Source organism: Mustela putorius, unplaced genomic scaffold (assembly GCF_011764305.1).
Source record: "Mustela putorius furo isolate JIRA1106 unplaced genomic scaffold, ASM1176430v1.1 tig00003846_pilon_pilon_pilon, whole genome shotgun sequence".
NCBI lineage: Eukaryota > Metazoa > Chordata > Mammalia > Carnivora > Mustelidae > Mustela > Mustela putorius.
The window spans coordinates 16413390-16441157 of NW_025421999.1; the positions used below are offsets into that span (position 1 = coordinate 16413390).

The 27768-nt window shown below is 34.6% G+C and overlaps 1 protein-coding gene across 3 annotated transcripts in view; it reads right to left on the minus strand.

The window, feature by feature from the left end:
• Positions 1–27768, minus strand: part of HNF4G (hepatocyte nuclear factor 4 gamma) — a 123318-nt gene that overhangs the window by 7337 nt on the left and 88213 nt on the right. For 2 of the 3 annotated variants that reach the window (XM_004762327.3, XM_045063188.1), the window contains exons 2-8: positions 16410–16581; positions 11689–11783; positions 8348–8454; positions 6141–6296; positions 3215–3302; positions 863–1015; positions 500–736 (exon numbers count right to left, since the gene is read on the minus strand). In XM_004762327.3, coding sequence (XP_004762384.1) covers positions 500–736; positions 863–1015; positions 3215–3302; positions 6141–6296; positions 8348–8454; positions 11689–11783; positions 16410–16555 — 982 coding nt within the window. In that variant the 5' untranslated portion in view covers positions 16556–16581. Of the gene's footprint in view, positions 1–499; positions 737–862; positions 1016–3214; positions 3303–6140; positions 6297–8347; positions 8455–11688; positions 11784–16409; positions 16582–19496; positions 19699–27768 lie in introns of those variants that run through there. The other variant, XM_045063187.1, reaches the window with a different exon arrangement.

A 27768-nucleotide genomic window follows, 5' to 3' on the forward strand; every position in this document is an offset into this window, starting at 1 on the left:
CTAGATCAGAGCACAAAATAAATGATTTCTTAACTCATTCCTGACATTTATTGCCTCAACGAAATCTCATTTTTCCCTTTTTGTTGTGTTATGTCAATTAATTATTTCAGGAGCAAAGTGTTTATTTTTCAGGTTTTTACTATGAATATTTTTAGATTATGTTGCAATGCTGGTATCCTTGAGCTTTCAAAGGAGTCAAGGCTTAAAAATATACAATCCAACCCCAAGGAGTACTAAAAATAGGAAGTGTATTTCTACTTACCATATTTGAAAGAATAAAATCTAAGGCAAGAGGAACTGTATAGCATAAAGATGGTGGACACTAGTAAGAATGAGGATTTCAATACGTTCAAGTATTTTTGTCTCCATCCAGTGGGTTCTGCAGACTTTCTAAATGTAAAAAACTGAGTTCTATATGTCACAGGCAAAAAATCAGTAGGTCAACCTTGTACAGAGTGGGATGCCCAGAAATAAAATGGAAATTCCTAAATGTACTCACCACCCAGTAACATTTCTTGAAGTAGATTGTCGATTTTAACCATCCCAAAAAGCTTCACGAACTGTATTTGCTCAATCATTTGCCAAGTGATGCTCTGCAGTGTGGGCAGGAGCAGAAGCAGCTCTCCAAACCTCCCCCGGGAGTCGTACTGCCGGTCGTTGATGTAGTCCTCCAAACTGAGCTGCACTTGGAACCGCATGTTCTTAATCTTCACCGGATCACTCAGCCCTTTTGCGTCTAATAAAGAAGAAAAGAGTGATCTAAAGATTAAATCTTACTAGAGTGTGAGAGTAAACAGTCTAATATGAAATAACAGTTTAGTTTTCATTATCGTTGTTTTTTAGTGGAATTCTGAAAACAAACCTGGATCAAAAAATACGATTGCCTTCAAACAAGCGTATTCGTTGTCATCTATCTGAATTTCTTGAAATGGTCGTACCAGCTCGTCTAGAACCCGGTTGGCCACACGGCTGATCTCAACTTCACTGCTGTTACGGTGAATTACATAGTTGTTCCCTGGGGGGGGGGGGAAATAAAGGTCAGCCACCCCCCCAAAAAAAGACCGTCAGATATGATTTAATTTTTTACACATCAATGTTTTATATAGTTCTTCTCTTGAAGGAGTAGTAATAGTACTTCCTCTCAGCAGTGTTAGGTCAGTTATGTTAGAAAAACTTAAGAACACGTCAAGGATCAATGACATTGATAATATGATCACATGCATTTTAACAGCCTCAGTCACTAGTGATAACATAAAAGTACAGACCAATAACAAGCTAATAATTGACAAGGGAGAAACAAAATTATAATGATTAGCTTTCCACTATGTCAGTTATCTCTTAGTGTCTTACTCATTAAAGAGTGTAACACAAAACCTAAAGAAACTTCCTTGTTTACACTGGATAAAAATAGGACTCCTTTAGTGGTCTAGGTATATGTAGCTGTCATACCTCTCGAGACACGATTTTAACAAGTCTAAGTAGATGAATTCTAGAAAGTTCCTGAAATTGGATAGAGACTAGACGACCTACTCCCTAAGGACGCTCTAATTTCAAAATCTCTGGCTATAATGACAATAATGACAAAAGCTCCTAACAAAACAGCTAGGTTGCTATTTTCTGGTTTTGTAAAAAGCAGAATATTCTGAATTCTTTCACTGCAGGCAAGATAATCTTCAGTGTAACAACATGTGCCAAAGAACTCGAAAAATGTAACCCTGTTCCTCTTAAGAAAAGTCAGTTTATTTAATTATTCACGGTAAAACAATTTAGAACTAGGTAGCAAAGACATTTGGGTTTTTAGGTATATTGTATTCAAATCTATATTGAGAACAGTATAAGAGCAGTCTTCTAAATACAAGAGAGTATTTAACAGAATCTAGGAACATAGTCTCTAAGTCACATTATGCAGTTTAGAATCCTGGCTCTATCCCTCACTAGGTTTGTAACTTTAAGTAAGCTTTCTCTGCAGGCATTTCTCCACCTACAGAATAACAATACCTATCCCTCAGGGTCATCATGAGGATTACATGAGATAGTGTGTGTTTACATGTAAAGCACGAAGAGATATGCATCTTACATAGTATGTCCTCAGCAAATATTAGCTATCGTTATAGTACATTCAATTTATTTCTATTTTGAGACATAATATCTATCACAAAAATAGAATAAACAATCTGGTCACCATTTCATACAGCCAGAGAGAGGTGGAGGTAATAATTATTCCAGGGACCTCAACTCTTTCAGTAGGAAACCTAATTTAAAAGGTAAGTAAGGTATGGGGGATTGGAACAATTACTTAAGGAAAACAAGAGCTTTCCCTTCGTGACTTATCCCTTGTTCAACCTGCCATTCTACTTTTGCCTCTTCCAGCACTGCTACTTAACTAACAGAATTCTCAGACACAGTCACCAAATTATTTTTTTTAACTCAGGATTTTGCATCGTACTGTTAGCCACGATATCCTAGGAAATAAACATGTTCCTTCACGTGTATTAAACAATATAATTACAAGTATTAAGTAGACACTGAAGGAGTGTGAAACAACACTGAGACTCCAATAAAGTGGTCACACAGATCACTAACTCTTTGTCCTGTAATGATTTAAACATAATTCAATATTATGTTTATTGAGCAACAGCTCACTTTTATTTTTAAATTTTTCTCCTTCAGTGTCATTGAGAAATTATTGACATATATCACTGTATAAGTTTAAGGCGTACAGCACAATGACTGGATTTACATATATTGTGAAATAATTATCATGATAGTTTCAGCTCATGTCCATTTTCTCATCGATACAATAAAAAGAGAAGGAAACAAAATCCCCTTGTGATGAGAATGCTTAGAATTTACTCTCTTCACAATTTGCCCACATATTATACAGCAAGTGTTTATAGTCCCCACGTTGTTTGCTGTATCCTTAGTATTTATTTAACTTCCAACTGGAAGTTTGTACCTTGTAACCACGTTCTCCAATTCTTATTTTTAGATCTCAATGCACCCTGAATGTCTCAATGCCCTCTAAACTTCCTTGCAATCAAGTCAAGGAAAGATAGGGCCTTGAGTGAGGACACAATCAATTAAATCTAATTTGTAAAGTAAGAGTACCATTAGACAGTGTCTATGAATTCTTGGTACATACAGAATAGACCCTGTATAAGAATGAAGCATGCATAATTTCTTCTTAAATTTAAAAAAAAAAAAAAAAACTTACCCAAAAGCAAAATATCTTTATACACCATGGATCTCTTCGTAGCTCCAAGCAGTAAATGTTCCCCTGCGTGAGCTCTCAACAGTGCTACCTTAATGAAAAATTTCAAATTTAACAATTAATTATAAAATATGATGATTAGAAGATGGTATAATATGTATCTGATTAATTCAGAGTTCTTCAAGCCTGGGATCTTTTTGTTGTTGTTGTTTTAATAAACTGTAATATTCATTGAGACCTGCCATCATTAAGCTTTCTATTTTTCTATTTTACCATGTCAACAGAGTTTTACTTTTCAAAAATCTAGAACTTCCAAGTCAGCAGAAAGGAAACAAACCACCACCACCAACAACAAAAAGCAGAAAGAAAAGTATTTTAGGATGAAAAAGAATCAAACAAAGCAGAGTTCAAATCCTGGCTTGGTCATGTACTATCTGTTCAACCTTAGATAAGCTCACCAGTATGCTTGGGACTCTTTTGTTTTCATCTATCAAATGGAGACAGTGATAAAAAATCTCCAAGTGTAGTCAGAGGACTATGTAAGAAAGTATATGTAAAACACACTCTGTTACACATAATAAACCGAATAAACAAAAGCAAGGGAGGACTTGTGAAGAGGATGGGTGATCTGCTTGCTGACACTCTCTAGACTGAACCTCTAACTCTTTGCACTAAGCTCTCAACTGAGCTCTATGCATATACTCAACTGCCTATTTAACCTCACCACCAGGAAGAACAGGAAGCATTCCAAATACAACACATCAAATTAATGTGTCTCCAACATCTTCATCGTCTTAGTAAATGGCCCCATCATCCAAAATACTTGTTCATGTCAGAAACAAGAGTCCATTTTGATTCTGTTCTAATTGTACAGCAAATCTAGGCATTGCTTCGCCATTGCTCCCACCCCCTGTGGAGCCTTTGTCATTCTTGATCTTGCCTAGCCTGAGCTAATAGGTATACCTGCTTCCTTTCTGGTTCTTCCATCCTAAATCCTTGACAGAGCTTCCCAGAACATATTTGCAAGATAATAATCACTTAATATCACTCCTCTGCTGAAAACTCTTCACTGGTTCCTCATTATCTTTACGATAAACCCCGAACTCCTTAACCTTGGCCTCGCTTTGCCCCCACCCACTTCTCTGGTTTTATCTTTCCATATCCCTTGTTCACGTTTCTCCAGGCACATTATTCCTACTTGCCTCAGACCCTTTGAACGTGATGTTCCTGTCCCTGGAATGCTTTGCCTGGCCCCTTTTCATTCAGGTCTCAGGAAAAATGTCTCATCTCCAACTTAATGTATGTCTTCCCATTCCACTCCAGTTATTCCCCAACTCATTCCATTCTATCTTATAGAATTTATCCCCACCTAGAATTGACTTACTCATAATCTGTATATTTTTTATTGTCTGTCTCTCCCAAATAGAGTGCAAACTTTATGAGAATAGTGCTCAATCTGTTTTTTTATTGCCAAATCCTCACAGTTCCTAAAACTGAAATGTAGTCTTACTAAGTATTTGTTTGATGAATTTTCTGAGTGAATTTCACTGATCTAGGGTCAGTTTTAAAAACTGTTAAGTGGAGATAATAACATTTATGCCAGAGCTCCTGAGAGGACTAAATAAACTAATGTAATATATAATGCAATTGAAAGCTACTTCTATTAGTGACTTAACCACAATGGACATTTGCCAATCCATGGCTATTAATGTTATATTGTTAGTATTCAAGTGTCCTTTGGTAAATACAAACTCTTTCTGGCAGGTTACTGGATTTTAATTTTCCAATTTTAAAATCACTGTCTTCATACACAAGTCAGCAACTTTTAAAGAGGAGTGATAATAAAAGTATAAAACTGATAAATAACATAACCCTACTTATATGGCTTGAGGTGAGACACACACGTATGTTTTAGCAATTTAGCATTATTCATTCTGAAATAACCTTCCGAGCCAAGCTATCTTTATGATATGTCAATAACCCTGACTCACACCAGGAAGGCAGTTACAGAACATTTTAAGAATGATTTCAGATTTCATAGCACTTTTTTTTTTTTTGGTGAAATGCTGTCTTAGAAATATAACTGCTGACTTCCTATGATCACTTTTCATTCTGGTTGTGTAAATATTTTGCCCTTCCTGGATTTTTTAAACAACATGCACCTTTCCCTTTGTTTCTTTGTTTTTGCGTGTTAGTGGTAAAGGGCACTGATCAGAAGATATAAAAATATATGTTAGGTATACATACGATGGTTTACTCAATGTGACAGAATAAAAATTTTCCAACTACTGGCATCTACAAAATATTATTAACTACCTATATGGAAGCATTCAAAATGAATCTGAAGTGAATAATCTAGTTTTCATAGACTACAAAATTAAAATTCTTAGCTATTAATTAAAATGTCTTAGGTATATTACAAAATATGAAAATATATAAGTAATAGGAAAAGATTATTATATCTGAATTCTATCTCTCTGTATATTTCAGAGTATGATTCTAGAGATACTTTTTGCCAGATATATTCTTTTTATATAGTGAATGCTAGAATAAAATTGACAACATGAAAGGCAAAATTTTACGTTAACTGAATAGTGCCTACAAAGACACCAACACAACCTGTGTGGTTTCTGTCTATGAGTGGTCTGGTATTTCAGTAAAAACTAAAGCTTTTTAAACTCTAGGAGGGAAGAATCCTGTCTTCCCCAACTTCACCCAATAAAGAAATCTGCAGGACCCCTAAAATAGAAGTTAAATAGATGTGCCTTTTGAGAGAACAAGGTGAACGGACAAGAAAACCAATCTTTTTCTCATAACTGAATCTTTGTTAAATATGGTCAATCTACTATAAACATAATTTAAAAAACACAAAAACATAGCCAAGTTCGAAAAAAATTCCAAAAGCATTCATGACATCTTTTAACTATACCTGGTCATCCAGTGGCAACTCACAGAAGGCAGGAATATATTTAGCCCATTCCACCAAGACGAGGAGCTGTTGTTTCATGGACTCACAGACATCACCGATACTTGCAATCTTCTTAACATTTATGTCAGTGCTTGAGCCAGGGCTGGAGACTGAGATCTAGCATGAAGATCACATTAATTTACCATGTAAAATAATAATGAGCAGTATTTCTCTTTTTTCTATGACTGCAACAAGTACACAGCTTTGAAATGGGCATTCTCTTTGCCACAGTATCTTGAGATACACAGAACATTTTAAAATTGAGACAAACATACCTATCAGTACGAGCTAAATTGTAAACATTCACTGCACAGTACTATGTTCTGGGAGCAGTGCCTCTTTTTACAGGCAAAACCATAAAATAAGTTACTCAACTTCCAGGATATCCCTAATTCAAAATGACTATGCAAAAAGATATGCCACAGTCACATGAACATGCTCTGTGATTTAATTTTTATGGAAAAAAAAAAAAAAAAAACGTTTCCAGTGGATACAGTTTACCAAACAGGAAAAATGATTTAGAAGAGAAGCCAGAACTAGCAATGTTGCTGCATGACACGGAAACCCACCAAAGTAAAATTAAGAAACCAACTTTTGACTCAGCAACACTGAGAAACTTAACCTGTACTGAAAAAATTTTTCAATTATATATAATTTTGAACTATATAAAATATAAGTGGTTTTAAGATGTTTTTCTGCTAAAATTGCTTTCTAAAAGTTCTTATAAACTTAATTTTTGAACATATGTGTGTGTGTGTGCGTGTGCGTGCTGTGTGTCTATCTATGCGTATGTCTATTTCTTCACAGCCTCCTAAGCCATTCTGCAAACGCTCTATAGGATCATTAAGTAATCAAGGATTGATGATAATGGAGATGTTAGTCTCATCATACCACCCTCGTGCTATCAAAAATGAAAGTAGTTGCACTGACTCATTATAGAACCTGATTAATAGTTAGCTATTTCATAATTTTTTATAATAGAAAAATATCATTAACTTTTCTCATGGGGCAATGGTAAAATAAACTGTCTTCAAAAGGTTTTCTTATTCGATTTTTTTTTTTTTTACATTGACCAGTTTATCATAAAAAATACAATTCAGGAAAAGCCAAATGGAAAAGATGCATAGAACAAGGTAGGTAGGTAGGGGTGTGGAGTGGTGGAGAGCTTCCATGCCCTCTGCGGGGAAATCACTTTTCCAAAACATTGATGTGTTCACCAACCTGTTTGTTGTTCAAGAGTTTTTATAACCCAGTCTTCAGCCCCCTCTCTTCACAGATAGCCAGTGGGTGGGGTTGAAATTTCCAATCCTTGAATCCCAATTTGGTCCTTCTGGGACCCACCCTATGTCACCTCATTAGCATAAGCTCTGGAGAGGTCTGTTGGAGATTTTATGACTAACAAAAGGCTCTCTTATCACTCAGGAAATTGCAAGGATTTTAGGTCTTCTTCTTCTTCTTCTTTTTTTTTTTTAAAGTAGGCTCCACGCCCAGTGTGGAGCCCAACATGGGCCTTGAGTTCACAATCTTGAGATTATGACCTGAACTGAGATCAAGAGTCAGATGTTCAACCAGAGCCACCCAGACGCCCTTCTTCGTTTGATTCTAAATGATTTATTTTTAGGTATATAACTAATGACAAATAATTTTAAACTTTGGAACTGATATTCTCATTCCAGAAATTTAAGATAATAAACTCCTTCTCCATTGGTTTCTGGATTCTGGCTCTTCCCTTAAATACTTGTTTCCAAAACGGATGCCAAGGTGGATTCTTTAGTTCAGAAACCATTTTCAAAGAAGGAAGCCCTGAGGATAGGTCTCAACCAAGCTTCCCAAAAGTCACAGTAACTGATTTTACAGACGTAATCAGTAAAGCAAGCTCCTGTCCCCAGAGGATTGTGCTATGCATTCAGTATTATAAACCAACCTTGTAAACAAACTTTCATTTAACAACATTAGACTGAAATACATTGCATTTTTCTGTTTAAAAATAGGAAGTTGTCCAGGAAGAGTCAAAATTAAGTCAACATTTCACCTAATATTTTCAAAGTAAAACTGTAGTTCATTTTAGAAGTGAGCCCATTTAAATGAACTTAGATTATTTTTGAATTACGCCTAAGTAGACATTTGATTCTGTTGGACAGGACTGGGTGCTGGAGTGCCGCAGGTACCTGGCGAGACCGAATTTCTGCTTGAGCCAGTGTGTTAATGGAGGGGATGTTGCTGCCATCAAATGTGCTTCTTCTGGTGCTTATTCTATCCCGTTCATTTTGCACAGCTAGGAGAGAAAAATCACAGTATTCATTGGCCAATTCTTTTCACTACATGTCAGGAAATACAGTTTTAAATTCAAAAGTAATAGTATAAAAAGAAAGAAGGGTTTACGGGGCAGAGAGGAAACCATGGTATGACTGAGGCTATTTTTTATTCTGCACCACTTTTAAAAAGAAGGCCAAGCCTATCATTAGATCTCATAAAATACTGCCTTTTGAAACTTCGTGATCGTAGGCGTGCCAGAAAGTGTTGGGTCAGTCAAGTCAGTTCAACCATGCAGTATCTGTGATAGGATGGTTTTTCCATTCTCTCAATGTTAATAAAACTGTAAGATAAGTAGAGGAAGAGTATCGCCTGTGAGATTGCCGAAGGCAAAGAGTATATCCACCATCAGAAGATAGGAATCACAGATTTTGAAATTTCCGTTTTTTGTTTTTTGTTTTTTTTTCTCAAACACTAGGAGAAATGGAAAATGAATTTTATTTAGGAAAGGTGATTTTAAGCTTGCAATCTCATGATCTCTTATGAAACAATGTGCTTGGGACAGTAAACAATAATAAAGCAAAAGTTGCAGGAAGGGGTGTCTCCTGAGGAGACTAAGGTTTGAACATCAGCATTTTGGAAGGGCGAAGACATTAAGTATCAAATAAAAAGCTTCTAGGAGAGAGCTAGATCTACTTGTTTCAGAAAGGAAAGGGAAAGTAATGTGTGTTTCTGAATTCCTTATTGAAAACAAGACTTTATTTTATTTATTTATTTTTTAAACATTTTAGTTATTTAGTTGACAGAGAGAAAGCACAAGTAGGGGGTGTAGCAAGCAGAGGCAGAGGGAGAGGAAGAAGGAGGCGCCTTGCTGAGGGGAAGCCCAGTGTGGGGCTTGATCCCAGGACCCTGGATCATGACCTGAGCTTAAGGCAGATGCTTAACTGACTGAGCCACCCAGGCTCCCCGAAAACTACGTTTTTAAATGTAAGGAAGAGTGAGAGAGAGAGAGTATTACCTTGTATATTTGTCATATAAGAATAATATAAGTCAAATATCAATGTTAGATTTTTTACTTTTTTTTTTTTTAAAGATTTATTTATTTATTTTGAGAGAGAGTGAGTGAGTGTAGAAGTAGGAAGGGCAGAGGGAGAAAAAGAGTGAATCTCAAGGAGACACCATGCTTTGGCTCTGACATGGAACCAAAACTCAGAGTCCAATGCTAAACTGACTGAGCCTTCGAGGTGCCTCTCAACGTTAGGTTTTAAAACTTAGGAGTAAATATATCTTCAGTTAACCAAAAAGAATGAAAACAAGGCCTATCGCCCCTAAATTACTTAGATCAATGCTCTACCCTGTTCTGCTGGAGAGAGAAGATATAAAACTACTAGAATTTTTAATTAAATTATTCTTTTATTAAAGAGATGCACCAATTTCTATGCCAAAAGCTACTATCTACCCCATACTTACTATTAGCCATGAAGTCATTAATTTGGAAGAGAAAATACTGGACTTGGCTTTTAAGAGTGAGTAGTGTTGAAGCTGGGAATGAATCATTAATATTTTATCTTAAAATCATATTTACTGGTAGCTTACTCTTTTTTCCCCACAGAAATGATCATTGATTTTCAGCCTAAACTGACTCATATGGAAATGCATATGTGGAGATAAAAAATTAAAATGTAAGCTATGCTTTAGTGAATTTCATTTACATGATCAATCCTCAGAAACATACCAAAAGATATTGTGAACATTTGTAATCTTACTGCTATCATTTTTAAAAAATATTTTGTTTATTTATTTGACAGAAAGAGATCACAAGTAGGAAGAGAGGCAGGCGGGGTTGGGGGGGAGAAGCAGGCTCCCCACTGAGCAGAGAGCCTGATGAGGGGCTTGATCACAGGACCCTGAGATCATGACCTGAGCTGAAGGCAGAGGCTTAACCCACTGAGCCAGCCAGGCGCCCCACTGCTATAATTTTTAACATAAAACCATGTTTATATAGGATTCTATCCAACTAACCTTGGTATTCTGTTATTACTGTAAATAAGAGAAATATACCTTCAAAAGTTACTTCCTAATCTATTTAGAAAAAACTAATGCATTATTCTATGAATGGTAGGAGACATAATTTAACTATTTTTTAAAGTAATTTTCTTTCAAAACCTGTGAATTTTTAAAGGAAATAGAGGATTTTTGACTTTCTTATACTTACGTAGGAGTAGTGCTGGGGTTCAAATAGAAATAAATGAAACTGATTGACAAACTATGTAATAAATCCTAAAAACTACTAAATATTGACATTAGAAATAAGTCATTTTATAATGACAAAGTGCTTCTCCTTTAATTTTGTAAACTTTATTTTGCCTTCTTTTGGAGACTAGTAATCCAAATGAAACCAATGGAATTTAGGTCTCTTTAAAAATATTATGACAGAGAAAAAACTAGCTATGTTCAAGGTAAGTTTGATATACTTTACATTTCTGTAGTATTTAACTTGATTTTTTTTTTATGGTTTGTGAAATAGTTCTGAAAAATATTTCTTGGTATGTAATAGGCATAAGCATGTGAACTGATAAGCATAAAATACTGCAGTGGTTATCTACTGCCAAATGTCTACATGTGTTCAACAGATTTGTTTCCAAATTAACCACAGTTAGAATGCAGAATAATATAATCAGATTATTTACTACATTTGAAATGAAATTAAGAAACAGAGTATGTGGTCCACTGTCTCTGTTCCTCAATGGAATATAAGCTCCCTGAAAGGAAGGACTCTTTTATCTGTTATGTTTACCACTGAAGCCTTAGCATTTGCAACAGTTTTTAGAAAGAAGTGCTCAATAAATATTTGCTAAATAAATAAATCAATGAATAAAAAGTTAATATTCAATCAATGTTTATGAGATAAAGATATTCAATTATTATTGACAATAAATGTGTATTTAAAAGGTTTATACTTTCAACCTATTAAGAGATTTTGCCATTTCTCTTTTGAACAGGGTATCGGGATATTATTTAGATAATACTTCTCTTTCCAGGTATAACACAGTAGCAGAGGTACTAGTGTCTGGAATCAGACAATCATCAAAGACTGGGTGTCAGTGTCCTTGGGTAAATTCTTAAACTTAGGGAATTAGAGATTTCTCACTGAAGAAAATCAGAATTCACTTGAAAAAGTTATGTGAATGCATGAGGATGTATGTGTATAACAATTTCCACCAACAGTTATCATTATTATACTATGTATTATTACCTTCTTTTTTCATTCCTGCTCTGAAACATTTTCTTAATCGACAATATCTGCATTGATTCCTTTTGTCCTTGTCAACAACACATTGCCGACTGAACCTAGAATATCAAAGATATATTAATTTGCAGAAAATTGTTTATGAAACAAAAAACAAAAACAAAAACAAACACACACAGATAAACAGATAAACAGACCTTGTGTATATATGGTCAAATTTGGCCCAACAGGAAGAATGTGTGAGAACAGTTACCTGCAACTTTTCCAGTCTAATGGTCAGCACATATGTGGAAATACAAGCCTCACTTCTCATGCAGTCTTTATCAAAATAAAACTGAATATTTGACTTTTCACCAGTATACACACTATACATTATCACTCCTATCCTGAGTTGGGAAAGCCAAACCTCGTTTAAAAATCCTTGGCATGTGAATTCTAATCGCTTATTGCTAAATGATTTCAGTGTAATGGAGAATATATCAGAACTTCATTCCTCTGCACTTTCATGCTTTTCTCTTTTAAATATCCTTCTATTAATTTTAAATGTGCCTCAAATGCAACCGAAATTTACTCTAACTGCCAAACTACATATCCAGAGGTGAAAACAACACTTAAAGTATGGTCTCTGCATAATTAGGTACTATCTCACAACCACTAAAATGACTATAATCAGGGAAAAAAAGAAAAAAAAAAACAGACAATAACAAGTGTCAATGAGGACGTGGAAAAACTGCAACCCTCATACACAGCTTCTGTAATATAAAATGATGCAGCTGTTTGGCCAAAAGTTCGGCAGTTTTTAAAGAAAAGTTAGACATTACAGTTAGCATATGACCCAGCAGTTCCACTCCTAGGTATATACACAAAAGAAATGAAAACATATGTTCGCTCAGAAATATGCACACAAATGTCCAAACTGCCATGATTCCTAACAGTCAAAATAAAGGGACAACCCAAAAATCCATCAGCTGATGAACAGATAGATAAAATATGGTACACCTACACAATGGATATTATTGTCTGGCAATGAATGGGAATGGAGTACTGATACATGGTACAACATGGGTGAACCCTGAAAACATATTCGAAGTGAAAGAAGTCAAGCATACCTGAGAGATACTGCTGTTTTGGTTTCAGGCCACCACAATAAAGCTAGTATCATCATTAAGTGAGTCAAATGAAATTTCTTGGTTTCCCAGTGTATATTAAAGTTATGTTTACACTATACCATAATCTACAAAGTGTGCAACAGCATAGTCTAAAATACCAATGTAATACCTTAATTAAAAATATTTTATTGCTAAAAACTGCCAACCATTATCTGAATGTTCCAGGAGTTGTAACCACACTGATCACAGATCATCATAACAAATATAATAATAATAATGAAAAAGTTTGAAATATTGCAAGAATTACCCACTGTGACTCACAGACACAAAGTGAGCAAATACTGATTGGAAAATGGCACCGAAAGACTTGCTCAACACAGGGTTGCCACAAACCTTCAATTTGTCAAAAAAAAAAAAAAAATGCAATGTCTGTGAAGCGCAGTGAAGTGAGGTGTGCTTGTAATTTAATTTCTATCAAATGTCCTGAAGAAACAAATCTATAGAAACAGAAAGTGCATTAATCATTGCCTATCATTGGAGGGGAGGGAGTTAAGGGAAATGGGGAGCAACAGCTTAAGGGAGGAGGTCTCTTTACAGGGTGATGAAAATGTTTTAAGTTGGTTGTAGTGATGGTTGCACAACTCTGTGAACATACTCAAAACCTGAATTAAACACTTAAGAAAATTAAAATGTATGATCTCTGGAATTAAATGTGAGCTTGATGTCCAGTCCACCATTCACTCCTGATGGAACACGTGAGGATGTTATTTAAGATTCCCAAATTAATTTACACTGCCAAATTGGAAGGACTTTCAGCAAAAAGTTGTGTGCATGTAGGGTAAATATAAATCATAGACTTTGGAGCAAATATCAATCATCTAGTAAAATAATAGTATTTCTTCCAAATTGTGTCATAAAATTACCCACATCCATATGTATTGGTATATTACTGATTATTTGTAATAATACCAATACCATTGATATTGATATTGTATCAAAGTACACTGATGATACAATGTACACTGTATCAGTATTACAAATATCAATTTGTAATAATTGGTATGTTACTGATTATTAATGATGGGAATAAAAGAACCTACTGATGATCTACAAAAGAAGATAGTTCTTCTCAAAATGATGGGTAGCCACTTTGAGCTGACTGAATATAAAATCTACTATAAAAGAACTGAGCTGCAAGAGAGGTATTTTTAGGATGAGGAAAAAGAACTGTTCACTTGGGAATTCATGGCTTCAGGAGAAGGAATCCAATTACCAATAAATAAAAGAGGAAAATACAACTAACTAACATTAATGCAAAAATTGAATAAACATATTGAGCACCTTTTGGGTACAAGATCCTGGTGTAGGGATTAAACAAAGGAATATGACCTGTCTCCTCCATTCGAGGAAACTATAATCTAACAGAGTACACATACAAGTTTACAAACAGCCATAATAAAGAAAACACGATGTGAAAAATATTGAAACAATTTAAAAGTGGTTTAGAGGGAAAGCCCAACTTCAATGGGACAGAAGAGCTAAAATAGAAATAAAATTTGTACATCTGAGGAAATGGATAAATTTGAGACCAGCAAAATCCGAGCTTAAAAAACCTTTACATTCCTACACCTTCATTATTATAATAAGTATTTTCCAAGTGGAAAATCACAGCATTTTTTGAATACCAAAATATGTAAAGAAGGCTAAGTTGGCAGCAATACTCATGATGAGAAGGTGTGAGTCGCCAAACTGTACATGTGGTGGGAATATTTTTTAATTCCAAAAGTTGTATGGGAACACTCCTTTCTCACTTGAAGAAATCTTGAAAGCCAATGGTGCTGATATTTTGATTCTTAAAAGTCTTTGTTGAATTTAGTTGTTTGAATCACACTATTTTTCATATATACGTATTTCATCTTTAACAGAACATATGACTCAAAATATATTGTTTACATGTTATGTTGTGTTTATTATCACTGTTAATTTTGTAAATTTTGTAAAATCACTGAATATTCAATGTAATCATAGAGAAAATGTTTTTAATGAGGGAATCTACATGGTTTTTTTTTTATATCTAGAGCTTTAATGTACATAAAAGCAAGACTCATGTAAATATACTTTTTTGTTTATCAAGAAGATTTTAAAGTAAATGATTTACTTTTTTTTTTTAACCAACTTTAAGACCTCCTGGAAAAATTACTAGACAACATTAGTTAGGTATTTGGAGAGTTATACATTAGCTTTTTCCAGACCCTAGAAATCAAATGGCGTCATATTGTAAGGGAGATTAACTTTTTCCTAAATGTCCAGTTTGTTCATAAAATAACACAGCAATCCTATACATGCTACTCATCAGTAGAGCAAACATTGATATTTTTATGTTAGCATCAGTCACTTTTTTAATAGTCCATATTTCATACAGATGTAATCTACATTCCAGAACTGTCATTCTGAAGATTCAAGGTGGAGTATCTAATCCTAACTTGTACTACAATGTTCACTAGATATTTTTGAAGCTTACTAGAAATATGTGACATATACAATAGAGTTAAATATATTTTGGACAAAACATTGAATTCAATGGCAAAATTGTGGCATGAGAAATACACTTAAAATTTTAAGACTGAAAATTTAAGCTCACTCACTGACTTTGACAAGCTACCAAAATCATCCACACTTTTATAATTGTGTTTGAAAGACTCAGGAAGTAGAGATGTTAAAAAGAAAATCAAGATGCAGAAAAACCCCCAGATTGTGAAACCATTTAAATACAGATTTAAATAGGTCCACTGGTATATGAACATGTGGTAAAACAATAAAGAACAAAAGAAAAGACAAACACCACATTTCAGACAGTAGCTACTCTGGGAGGGAGGACAGAAACAGAAACCGATAGAGGAGGTGTGTTCACTAAAGGCTTCGACTATATTGTCTAGGTTGGATGATAAGTATGTGGATTTTTTTATATGTTTTATAAGTCTAAAATGTTTCATAAAAAAGAACCACCTGTAGGAATGCATCCTGCATACACACCCACATACCCATACTTTTTTTTTTTTTAAGATTTTATTTATTTATTTGACAGACAGAGATTACAAGTAGGCAGAGAGGCAGGCAGAGAGAGAGGAGGAAGCAGGCTCCCTGCTGAGCAGAGAGCCCGATGTGGGCTCGATCCCAGGACCCTGGGATCATGACCTGAGCTGAAGGCAGAGACTTTAACCCACTGGGCCACCCAGGCACCCCCCATATACCCATACTTTAAACACAGCTTACAGATTTTTTTTTTCCATACAGACTTTGTATGAAAATTCTGACTTCTTAAAAGATTTTATTTATTTATTTATTTATTTGAGAGAGCGAGCGAGCGAGAGAATAAGAGAATAAGTGAGGGAAGGGGGAGAGGGAGAGACATAAGCAGACTCCATGCTGGGTGGGGAGCTGGACTCTGAGCACAATCTCAAGACCCCAAGATCACGACCTGAGCTGAAATTAAGAGTCAGATGCTAACTGACTAAACCACACGGGTGCTCCAAAAGCCCTGATTTTATCCCTTACTTCTTGTACGCCATTTTGAAATGCCTCTAAAGATAACTTTCTCAAAAGGAGCATCTCAAGTACCTGCAGGAATAAACATGACTCTTGCGTATGCTGCGTCTGAAGAAGCCCTTACACCCATCACAGCTTGATGCTCCGTAATGCTTTCCTGTTGCTCGGTCCCCACATATGGCACATAGGCAGTTGACACCATTGTCTGTGGTATTCATACTTGTTGTCTCTGGAGCAGAGCTATCTGTTAAGAAAAAGCAGAGTAGCCTTCAAGTTAATACTAAGTATTTCTTATTTATATTACCCTACTAATTATTCACAGGCTCAAAACAGTCCATTTCCTTGACCTCTTGGAGCACACTAGTGCTCTCCTTTTAACCACTGGCCACTTCTGCCAGTTTCCATTCCAGTCTTCCCTCACATATTTCTGAAGATTAAACTTCGGGATACCATAGGTCTAAGTCCCCCCAAATATACTCTTTCCTAGGGAAAACCCATTTGGTCCCATGATGTTAAATATCATGTATATGAGAGAAAAATCCCCAGATTTTCTCTCTAGCCCTGATGTCATCTGTGGGTATCAGTCTGAAATGCCCAAATACCTTTTTAACTACTTCACTTTAAAGTTTAATAGGAGGGGCGTCTGGGTGGCTCAGAGGGTTAAGCCTCTGCCTTTGGCTCAGGTCATGGTCCCAGGATCCTGGGATCGAGCCCCATACCCAGCTCTCTGCTCAGCAGGGAGCCTGCTTCTCCCTCTCTCTCTGCCTGCCTCTGCCTACTTATGATCTCCGCCTGTCAAATAAATAAATAAATAAATAATCTTTAAAAAAAAAAAAAGTTTAATAGGAATTGCCAATTAATGTATCAAAACACAACTCTTCTATTTTCCCCCTTAAATTTGTTCTTCCTTCAGTCTTCCCTATGTCATTCAGTCAATGGTTCCATCCAGTACCTTGGGCCAATAACCTGGTGGTCTTCATTGAATTCTCACCGTCATTGTTCATATCTAATCTAAGTCCATATTTGAAATACATATCGAATTCACAACTTTTCACCCTTTTACCGTGCTCACCCTTACCCAATCGACTATACTCTTTCCCCTACATTACTGCAATAGGCTCTTATCTAATTTTTCTGTTTCCACCCTTGCTCCCCTACTGTTTATTACCCCAAAGTGCTCTTGGAACAAGAAATTCACATCATTATTAGTCTTCTGTCCCTAACCCTCAGAAACAGAATAAAGCCTGTGCTTCTCAGGCTTGCTTTAAAGCCTTGTGTGTCAAAGCCCCCTCCCACCTCTCTGACTCCATTACTTGGTACTACTTTCCATCCTGTTCACTCTTCAACAATGTCGCCTTTTTAACCTCCTTCGAGTTGGCAGCTTCCATCTCTGAATCTTCACCTTTGCTACTCCTGCCTCGAAGGAAAGTTCTTCCTCAAGGATGTTTTTGAACTGGTGGTCTGATTTCTGCTCCAGTCTCTGTCTATGAACTATTCTCTGAACACATCTAAGAGTCCTCCTTCATCTGCCCTCCAAGGAGAATCTAGAACCCTAATTATTTTTTTTTAATAACTACTTCATTCTTAAAAATTATGTACTAGTCTGTTCATTTACCACCCCCTTTCCCTACAGCATATAAACTTAATGATGTTAGAGAACTTAGATCTGTCTAAATTCTAACATAACAACTCATCATATCTTGAATATAACAAAAGATAAAATTAAAGTCTGTCATGTGTCAATTATATTCTGTGAAAACACATATATTCTGCTTACTAATACTTCTGACAGACATTACCATATATAATTTCGTCAAGGAAAACCTTAATGAGAGTATGTTTAAGGGTTAATCATGTGATGTTATGGAGTTTAACGTGAGGAATTTTTCTTTTTGGTAACATAAACAAAATTGGTTTAGAAATAAGACAGAAGTGTTAGAATTGATTATATTCTAGATTTATGGAAACGGGAAAAAAATTCAGCCCTAGCTTCCAGTTTAAAGTCAAACTTACATATTGTTAACAACATTATTACAAAACAAGGTAGACAACGCAAAAGTCAGTTGTGTTACATATTTATGCTAAATCTGTCCTTATTTAGTAATACACAGTCTTTTAAAAAATCATGATTCTCTGGAGACAAATATACTATTAAATATCTTTAATCAAATCTAAACCTAAGGAATAAAAATGGTGATTTCCCAAGATTTGCACTAAGGGTTTCTTTTAATTCTCTTCGTGCTAAAATTTCAGAATTTATCTTCTAAGGATTAAAAAAACTTCCCACTAATAAGCTGTTGTTTATTATAAATATAATGAGATTAGCAGTTGTAAAACTGAAGAGCATAGCAGAACGTTGCCCTATCCTGAGTAGAAGATACATTCTCAATCCCGAACTATACTACACACACACACACACACACACACACACACATTTTTCAAAGTATACATAATTACTAGATTTGAGGTGTTCTGACAATTATAAGTAATCTTGGACAAGACATTTACTTGGGAAAAACCTAAATACAAAGTCAACAATAAACTATATTATATAAAGACCTGAACTCTAAGCAATCCATGCCTTATTTGAAGTTAAAAAGTTACAGTACATAAATACCAAGAGATTTGTGAGGCTAAACATTAGCTTGTCAAGTAGTAGAGTTATAATATAAGCCTTTATTTCCTTTCATACTGGGTTCAGTGCAAAACTTAGAGTAATTTTAAATGAAGTTTCTCATCAACAGCCATTGAGAACTGAAACGACAGGAGGAGGCAACCAGTAAAAGCCTCCAGAGTTCTGTATGTCATTTTTAAATACCGCATAGAAAATGTACTTCACAGCCAGTCTGCCAACGTTACTTACCACTGGGATTTACAGTAAATAAAGTAACTTCTGAAACTGTTCTTTTTACCTTAACTGGCCTATGACAGAATTCTGAGGTCACTTTGTTAAGCGAAACTAGACTTTTAAAGACTCAACATAAATGAACCATAACAGTATTAACTTAAATTTTGTGAGGAAATGCAGATACATAGTCTTAAAAGCCAAGCCCTGGATTCTTCAGCAAGGAGATACAGAGCGACCACCTGGGAAGCTCCGTTCTTACCCCTCCCATTATACCTGCTTTCCTTTATGTCTACAAGTAGATGAGGACTCACCATTGGAATTATACAGAATCTGCATAGTTTCAAACTCCAAAGTTGTGTAAGTTGGGTCCAATACTTCACTGTAATTTGCCATCTCCATGTCCAGTATCGGTTCTGATACCCTCATCATTGACTTAGAAACACACATACAAGTGCCACCACAGGCCAGCGTGTGTGATGGCTGCTGGGCTTTCAATCTGTGAGTGATAATCCAAAGTTAACTGTTACTGTTAACAGTGACTTACGTGGGAGGAGCTGTAAAACTGTAAACTCCTCTGCAGGCCATATTCTGCTCACTTCTTTCTCTTTTATGGCATACGAAAGCAATTCCTTGTGATAATCTTGGAATGCTTCATGGAATCACCTTATCTGAAGTGCTTAGTGGACGAATATGATTTCCTAAATTGATTCCCAGTAGACAATAAATGATGTCATTAAGTAGTTAAAAATAGAAAAGAGAATCTCTCGGGTTTCAAGTATTTGTAACATGATTTATGCCATGCAAGGGGCTGAAATCACATACCACATGTTCTAAAAAATGGGATTTTACTGTTATAAATCTGATGCCTAGACTGTAAGTTAACACTTAACATAAGCACTTAACAATTTCCATTTTTCTTACTGTACAATAGAGCTAACTTTGTTTATGTTGGGGTAAAACATCTATAATTTGAAATGACAAGGATTTGTGATAAATTACAGTAGTAGCCTGGACATAACCCTAATACGGCTGGACATATTCTCCTTAACTATCTACTTAGGAATCTGTGTCCCTTGAATGTTTGTAAACTTCCCAAGGACACAACTACTATAGTTGCTAGCACGTTGTAGGCATTTTATAAAAATAGCTACATGAGTAAGTTTTCATTTCTTTTGACTTCTGATGCTTACTACATTCTAGGCACTGAACTGAAATAGAATTATCCTTAACATGTGTGGACCTATCCATTCCCATCATCAACCTCTAATACCTAGCATCTATATAGCACAGTACACCTTTTACACGCACACGTGGCAAGGGACATTTAGAATTTGGGGAACATTTAGAAGATAAGATTCAATGATTATATTTTACTTCTGAGAATACATTTATTGATTTTATCTTCCAAGAAAGCCACATTTACATTATAAAGTCAGAATCTCATTTCCTATGCTTGTTAAAAACTATGGCAAAGTAATAGTTCTTATTCAATTTCTTAATACCATAAACCTTGTGAATATTGTATGTTAGAAAATTGTTACATTTTTCATAGGAAGCCCAGCCTCTTAAAATATACTCAAAACAATGTGAAGAATTTGTGAAGAAAATAGTGGAGTCATTTTAGCAATCAGATTCACTAATTAACTCAACAGTGATCACTGAATAGTTCATATTGCCTTCATATTCTGTAGCACTCCTAATTGCGAGGATTGTATCTGAGGGATACATTTTAGGGACTTGATTCTCTTTAGTGAAGGCTAACTGTATTTATTCATTTTGGGAGATGTGGACAGCAAGAGAATCCCGTGGTTTTCGTTCGCATGAAAGTTCTCACTTGTGAAGAAGTAACACAGACATGTTTCCTGTGTGAACCAAGGCAGTGAATTGTGCATAGCTCACAGTCTTTCTCATCTATGTGGTAACTAAATAAGGCTGAGGAATATCACCCATAAAGGTGTCCCAAAAGAAGGAAAAGAAGAAAAGAGAAAGGTAGAGAGTCATTCATTTACAGAACTCAAAACACTAAGAAAAATGTGGATATAGCTGAGAAGAACAGTGCTGTCATAGTTTATTGTTCTACTCCATCCTGCATCCCCCCGGGGGGGGGGGCATCACTATTGGGCCAGGGCATTTTCCTTGAAGGGGGAAGGAGCTACACTTCATCCCAGCACAGATCCTCAAGCAGTCACTAGCAATTAATCAGAGCTGGCTTTCAAGATGAAACCTGTTTCCCATCCATGTTATTGTAAATTATTTTTTTTTCATTCTATAGAGTAAAAACTTGAGAATTTCCAGAAGATAAAGCAGATCCAAATAGCAGGCATATCACCTCAAGTGGGTAGTCTTCCTAATGATACTCAGATGTGGAAACACCCACAGCATCCAGTCAGGTTCAGTCCAGTGAAAACTCTTTATGTTCTATATTCTTGAATAAATTACAAAGTACAGTAGAAGACTTCTTGTCTTAAGTGCCAGGATTGGTAATTCACTGAACTCATTCAGCAAATAAAATAATTAGAACAGAAAATTGTGAAAATGGTGTATCCGTTCTTAATAGCGTTTTCGACTTAAATGTATAAAATGCTGCTGTTTTGTTGGCTAACCAAGACTTCTTATTTGAGTAAGTACTCACTGCTTGTGATTTCTTACTAAATTTTTTGTTTGTATAAATCTCATACACTGCCTTTGATGTCTATTTTTATTTTTTAATTGAGGAAAAAGTCAAAGCTATCAGTAAAACCTAAATGCAGAAGCCTTTTAAAATTTTATACTTTTTAAAAATACTTTATATATTTTAATCCACTTGCTTTTATCCACTTCCAAAGTATCCACTAGGTTTTTGTTGGGAAAAAAAAAATCTCTTTTAATACTCAGGCTTCAGTAAATTATGCAATGTTTAACTAGAAGGTGATGAAATAAGAAGAGCAAATGACATAACCATGCTACATAACAAATACAATTGACCTTTGATAACTATATACAGTTGGTCAGATGGCCAGGGGACACTGCAACACTTTTCCCAATAGCCAAGATGGAAAAAATATAAGTGTCCACAAATGGATGGACAGAGAAAGTGTGCCATACAATGAAATACTATTCAGCCTTAAAAAGGAATAAACTATTGATACACACTACACCATAGATAAACCTTCAAAACGTGATGCTAAATAAAATAAGCCAGTCACAGAAAGAGCTACTACATGATTACACCAATATGAGAAATCTATAGTCAAACCTACAGATTCAATGAGAAGAACTATGGTTGCCAGGGGCCAGGAGGATGGAGAAATGGGGAGTGATTAATTAAAAAGTATAAAATTTCAGTTAAGCAAGAGGAATAAGCTATAGATAATCATACAGCATCCTAACTGTCAATAATATTATACTGTAAGTTAAAAATTTGTTAAAAGAGTAGATGTTAAATGTTCTTACTAAATTAAAATAAAATAGATTTATGAAGAAAATCATGGGGAAATGATCTACCTTAGCAGTAATCAGAAAAAATGTAGAATAGAACAGTTAATGGTACAAACAAAAAAAGGTGCCTACTACTTAAGGAAGTCAACCTACTCTGAAAACTAATGAGTATGTTCCACAAAAGGAAGTGCAAAACCCGAGTTAACTCAGGGAGTTGGCTAAAGGGAGATTAGAGTTTTTCTTGTATTGATTTTAACATGAGATAGCTTGTTAATTACTTTCGTATATGACCAATACCTCTTCTCTACTTCCAAAATTAATTAGGCTAAATTGAGAATATTTTTATTTGCTTAAAAAAAAAGTAGGAAAAGGACAGCAAGATGGATGTGAAAGAAAAGAAAAAAAAAAGGAAAAGAAGAAAAGGTCACAGAGAAAAAGTTTTAGTCATGGTTACTTTTGGATTTTTAATTATGCATCATAATCTGAGGAAGTATCACATTCTTTAGTATTTTTTGTGTTTTTTATGCTATAGTGATTGTGGAATATTCATAATTTAGGATATGTGATTTTTGGAAACGTGCATAGCATAATTGAACAAAATAAAATTATATAATTTAATTGTATAAACCTTAGCTACATAAAACATTTATGGTATTTGTTTGCATATTTTCACATTAAAATTCAGGTATTTTCGGGAAAAAGACAGATGGACACCACACAGGGAGTCTTTCATTATTGCTTTACCAAGTACTTCTTATGGCTAAAATTCATTAAGGCTACATTAGATTAAAAGCTTAAGTAGTTATTAAGAGAACTATATTAATTTTATGCCTAGGTGATAGAGAAATAATTATCCTTAAATAAATGGAACTTACTAAACCCTATATTCAGCATAAATTTATGAGTACTTTTAAGCTTATTTCTAAAGGTTTAATTGGGAAAAACATCAAAAATTCATGCTAATTCCTAAGATAGTAATTTATAGTAAGTAGCATATATTTGCTAACGTAGAATTATATTAACTTAATCTAGATCCAAAAATATAGTACATGTGATAAACTATGACCTACTGAAAATCTCCCTTAACAGAGGTCACTTTGTAGTATATGTTCTGTAAGCTGAGCAAAATGTTAGTGTTATCATGGTTTGTGGGCCAAGATGTACCTTCTTAGCCCCAGTGTAGGGTAGTTCACTCCAGAGAGAAAAACACTATTAGTTGTAGATAAAAGGTCAATATTAAAAAGCATAACTAATATTCCAGAAAAATGTTTCTCTTAGAGCAATGGTTTTCTAAACCGACATGTGAAATATTTATTTAAATTTCTTTAGAGCAACATAAATGAAAACTATATGGTGTTTAAAGAAGACAAGAACTCAGTTCACTATTGACTATCCAAGATAATAACAGAAACATTTCTATCTTATCTGTAAGACTATTAAGTCTGTTAAATTGTTCTATATTTCATATTTAATTTAATCATTCCTTCATAGCATGTTTTAAAATAGAAAACAGGCTAATAAAAATCAAGGTTATTTTCATAAAAGAATTTTCATAAAAAGTATTTTTGTTTTATTAACAGGTTTTCTATTTTAAATTATGAAAAATAATTTTCACGAAAATAATCTGGAATGTTAATATCAATATTAAAACATTTCATTTTAAAGTTAGAGTTAATAAACTTTTTCCTGTAATCTGATTTCTTTGAGGTTAATTTTCATTACCAAAAATAACATATTAACCCCAAAAGCACATTAGTAGTTTCTCTTGTTTCCATATTCTACCTTTTCAAGTATGAAGATTAAATAAATGTGATCCCTAAAAGTTAGATGAAGAATAAAAACTATCCACATCAATGGATAGTTTTCAATGTAAGGAAACCATTAAGTGGAGAATTAAGGATTCATTTAAAGCAAAGCTACTTTTCACTTTTCAAAAATAACTTCAGTAAAAAAAAAAAAGCATTATTTTCCTTGCTGCCACTGTCTTGACCTAACTATCATTCCTCTTGAAATAGAAATTTTGTCTCTTCTCACACTTTAATGAGAGAAACAAGCATATTAAAAAATTAAAACAAACGAAAATAGACATTTTAATCGTCAAAGCAAGTTGCTATTACTGACGTGCAAAGAAAGAAGTTTGGCACTGGCTGTAATGATGGGATTCTATTTTCAAAGAGCTTCATAATTCCTTTCTTAAAGTCCAGATTATATAGCATTTTTATATAAACCAAAACAATTCTCCTTGTCTTTTCTTTCTTCTTTTTCTGATGATCATGCAATGATCGGAATGACCACATGACTTGCCTAATCAGTCATTCCCAACATTAAAAAATGTCCACTATTATTATTTCTGGAACACACCTCTATCCTAAAATTGATGAAAAATTTTCACACTTAAACTGAGCTTCTATAGATTTTGTTTACATATTGTTATAATTCTCTGTGAATAAGTATAATTATCCATAGCTCACTGTTCAATTTACATTGCTCTTTAATTCATGACTATAGCCCAAGGAAGCAACTGTAAATCTTTATTTTAGATTCACCATTTATCTGATCAATGCAAATAACTCCCATCACTACTAAAAAGTGCCATTTTATAGAAAAATCTAAGTACACTGCACAGAGATAAACAGCATCTTATGAAATAGCTGAATTTGTTTAAAAATATGTTACTATTCTTTATAATATGCACAACTGTCTCAAATATTCATATTATTTCCTTTTTTCTCATTAAAAGATCAGATTATTTAAAAGCAGTTATATAAATAAATGTAAAGCCTAAAACTAAAGAGTAGAGACTGTATTAGCATGAAATCAGTTACTGTTAGGATAGACCAAGGGGTACTGCACAGCCCAGACATAAATGTAACCAAGAAAACATTCTGAGGAACAGGGGAGAAGTGATAGGAGAAATCTGCATATATTAAACCTGCCTTCAAGGTCAGTTGCCTTGTGATTCAAAACAGACTCTCCTTTTCAGGAGATAAGGAGCTGATTAGTACTAAATTATTAACTGAAATATAGATTATACTGGTAAGGAAAATAAAAAAAGTCTGGATATAAGGAACGTTAGGATTCGACAGTCACTTATTTCTGCATTGCCTTTTTACAATGGGTATTACCATTGTTGCCACTGCAAACTCAGCGAAGTTAGTCAGAATATTCAAGATTGTGGTGGCACTCTGATACCAAAGTTGCTGCATTATGCAAAATGAAGAGAAGGAAGTTGTCAGTTTGGGTCAGTACCTATTTCAAGTATGTTCTGAAGAGGTATAATATTGAATAAAAATAGCAGCAGTTTTACTATGCTGAGTGCAATTAGATTTGAACATTTTGAACAAATGTACTATGACTGTAAATTTACTATCTTGGAGCCCAATCTATCCATCCAGATATCCATCCATCCATCCATCCATCCACCCCTACCTCTATATAAATATGTAAGTTACTGTTTCTTCATTCAAAAAATGTCGTAACACACCATACACACATAAATGCATGCTCTTTCAAGCTTTTTTATATACACAGGAAGAACATATTAATGTGACTTCTTTTTTTTAAAGATTTTATTTATTTATTTGACAGACAGAGATCACAAGTAAGCATAGAGGCAGGCAGAGAGAGAGAGAGAGAGGGAAGCAGGCTCCCTGCTGAGCAGAGAGCCTGCTTTGGGGCTAGATCCCAGGACCCTGAGATCATGACTTGAGCCGAAGGCAGAGGCTTTAACCCACTGAGCCACCCAGGCACCCAGGCGCCTTAACATGACACTTAATTTAGAGAAAACTAAGTAATATTTGCCTCTCCATTTAATAAAGGTAGTTATACTAAATTTATTTCACCTCCTTTTAAATAGATTTCTTTTTGAAAAAAGCAACTGATTTTTTGAATATACCATAATGAAGTGTTCCTTTTGGAATAAAAACACAGGACCAAATTAAAATGATATTAACAGGTAAGCTCGTGGCTTTTAGCAAACTATTATTTCAAAATTAAAGTAACAGGCTATTATCGCTCTCAAGTAATTTGTACTTGTTTAATGTTTAACTTATACATTAGGCCAGTGATTCAGAAATTTTGCTGCACAATAGAATCATCTGGAAAAGTTCTAAAGACCACAAGGCCCAAGTTGCATCATATGTTAATTAAATCAGAACATAGGATGGAGTCAGGTATCAGAGTTTTTTTTTTTTTAATATTTTATGTATTTATTTGATAGAGAGAGAGATCACAGACAGGCAAAGAGAGAGGAAGGGAAGCAGGCTTCCCGCTAAACAGAGAGCCCGAAGCGGGGCTCGATCCCAGGACCCTGGGATCATGACCTGAGCCGAAGGCAGAGGCTTTAATCCACTGAGCCACCCAGGTGCCCCAATATCAGAGTTTTAAAAGATTTGTAAGTGATTCCAATGTACAATGAAGTCTAGAAACCACTGCTTTCAGCTGTAAGTTACTCTTTATTCACTATTCATTCAAGTTACTCTTTATTCATTATTGTATCTCTAGGGCCTAGAATATTGTCTGTCACATGAGGAGTCTGCCACACTCCCCAAATACTTACTGAATGTATTAACAAAATACATATGTGAATAATTAACTTTGAGACAGGAGAGAATTTATATTGAACATGTAAGTATATTTTGTATGCCAAGAACTTTTCTAGTCACTGAGTATTTTCACATGAACAAAGAAAATCCCTGCCCTCATGAAACTTATAATCACATAATAATAATAATAAATAATAAACTTATAATCACATAATAATAATAAATAATAACAACAGCAGTAGCAATAATAATAACAATTTATATCTTTATAAAGAGATGAATAATGAAAACCACTTTCCACTGGATCCACAAAGCTGGACTGAAAAATGTAAATCTGTTTACCTGCAAAGAGGTATAAACCCTCCTATTCACTGATTCTTCAGTGACTGTCTTATTTTACACAGTTGTGTTCTCTTAGGAATTTCAGAGGGACAATACTGCAAAAACTGAATTGGGAAATAGAACCTCTGCTCCTAGGAGAAATAGAGGGTTAAGTACCTGTGAGCCTCTGACCAGATTTTTATCAGCCAATTTGCAACCTTGGTTTATGTGGGTTTCTGTTTTAAGACCCCTCATATTCATTAACATTGAACTTGTAGCCAACAGCATTATTAACTCATGC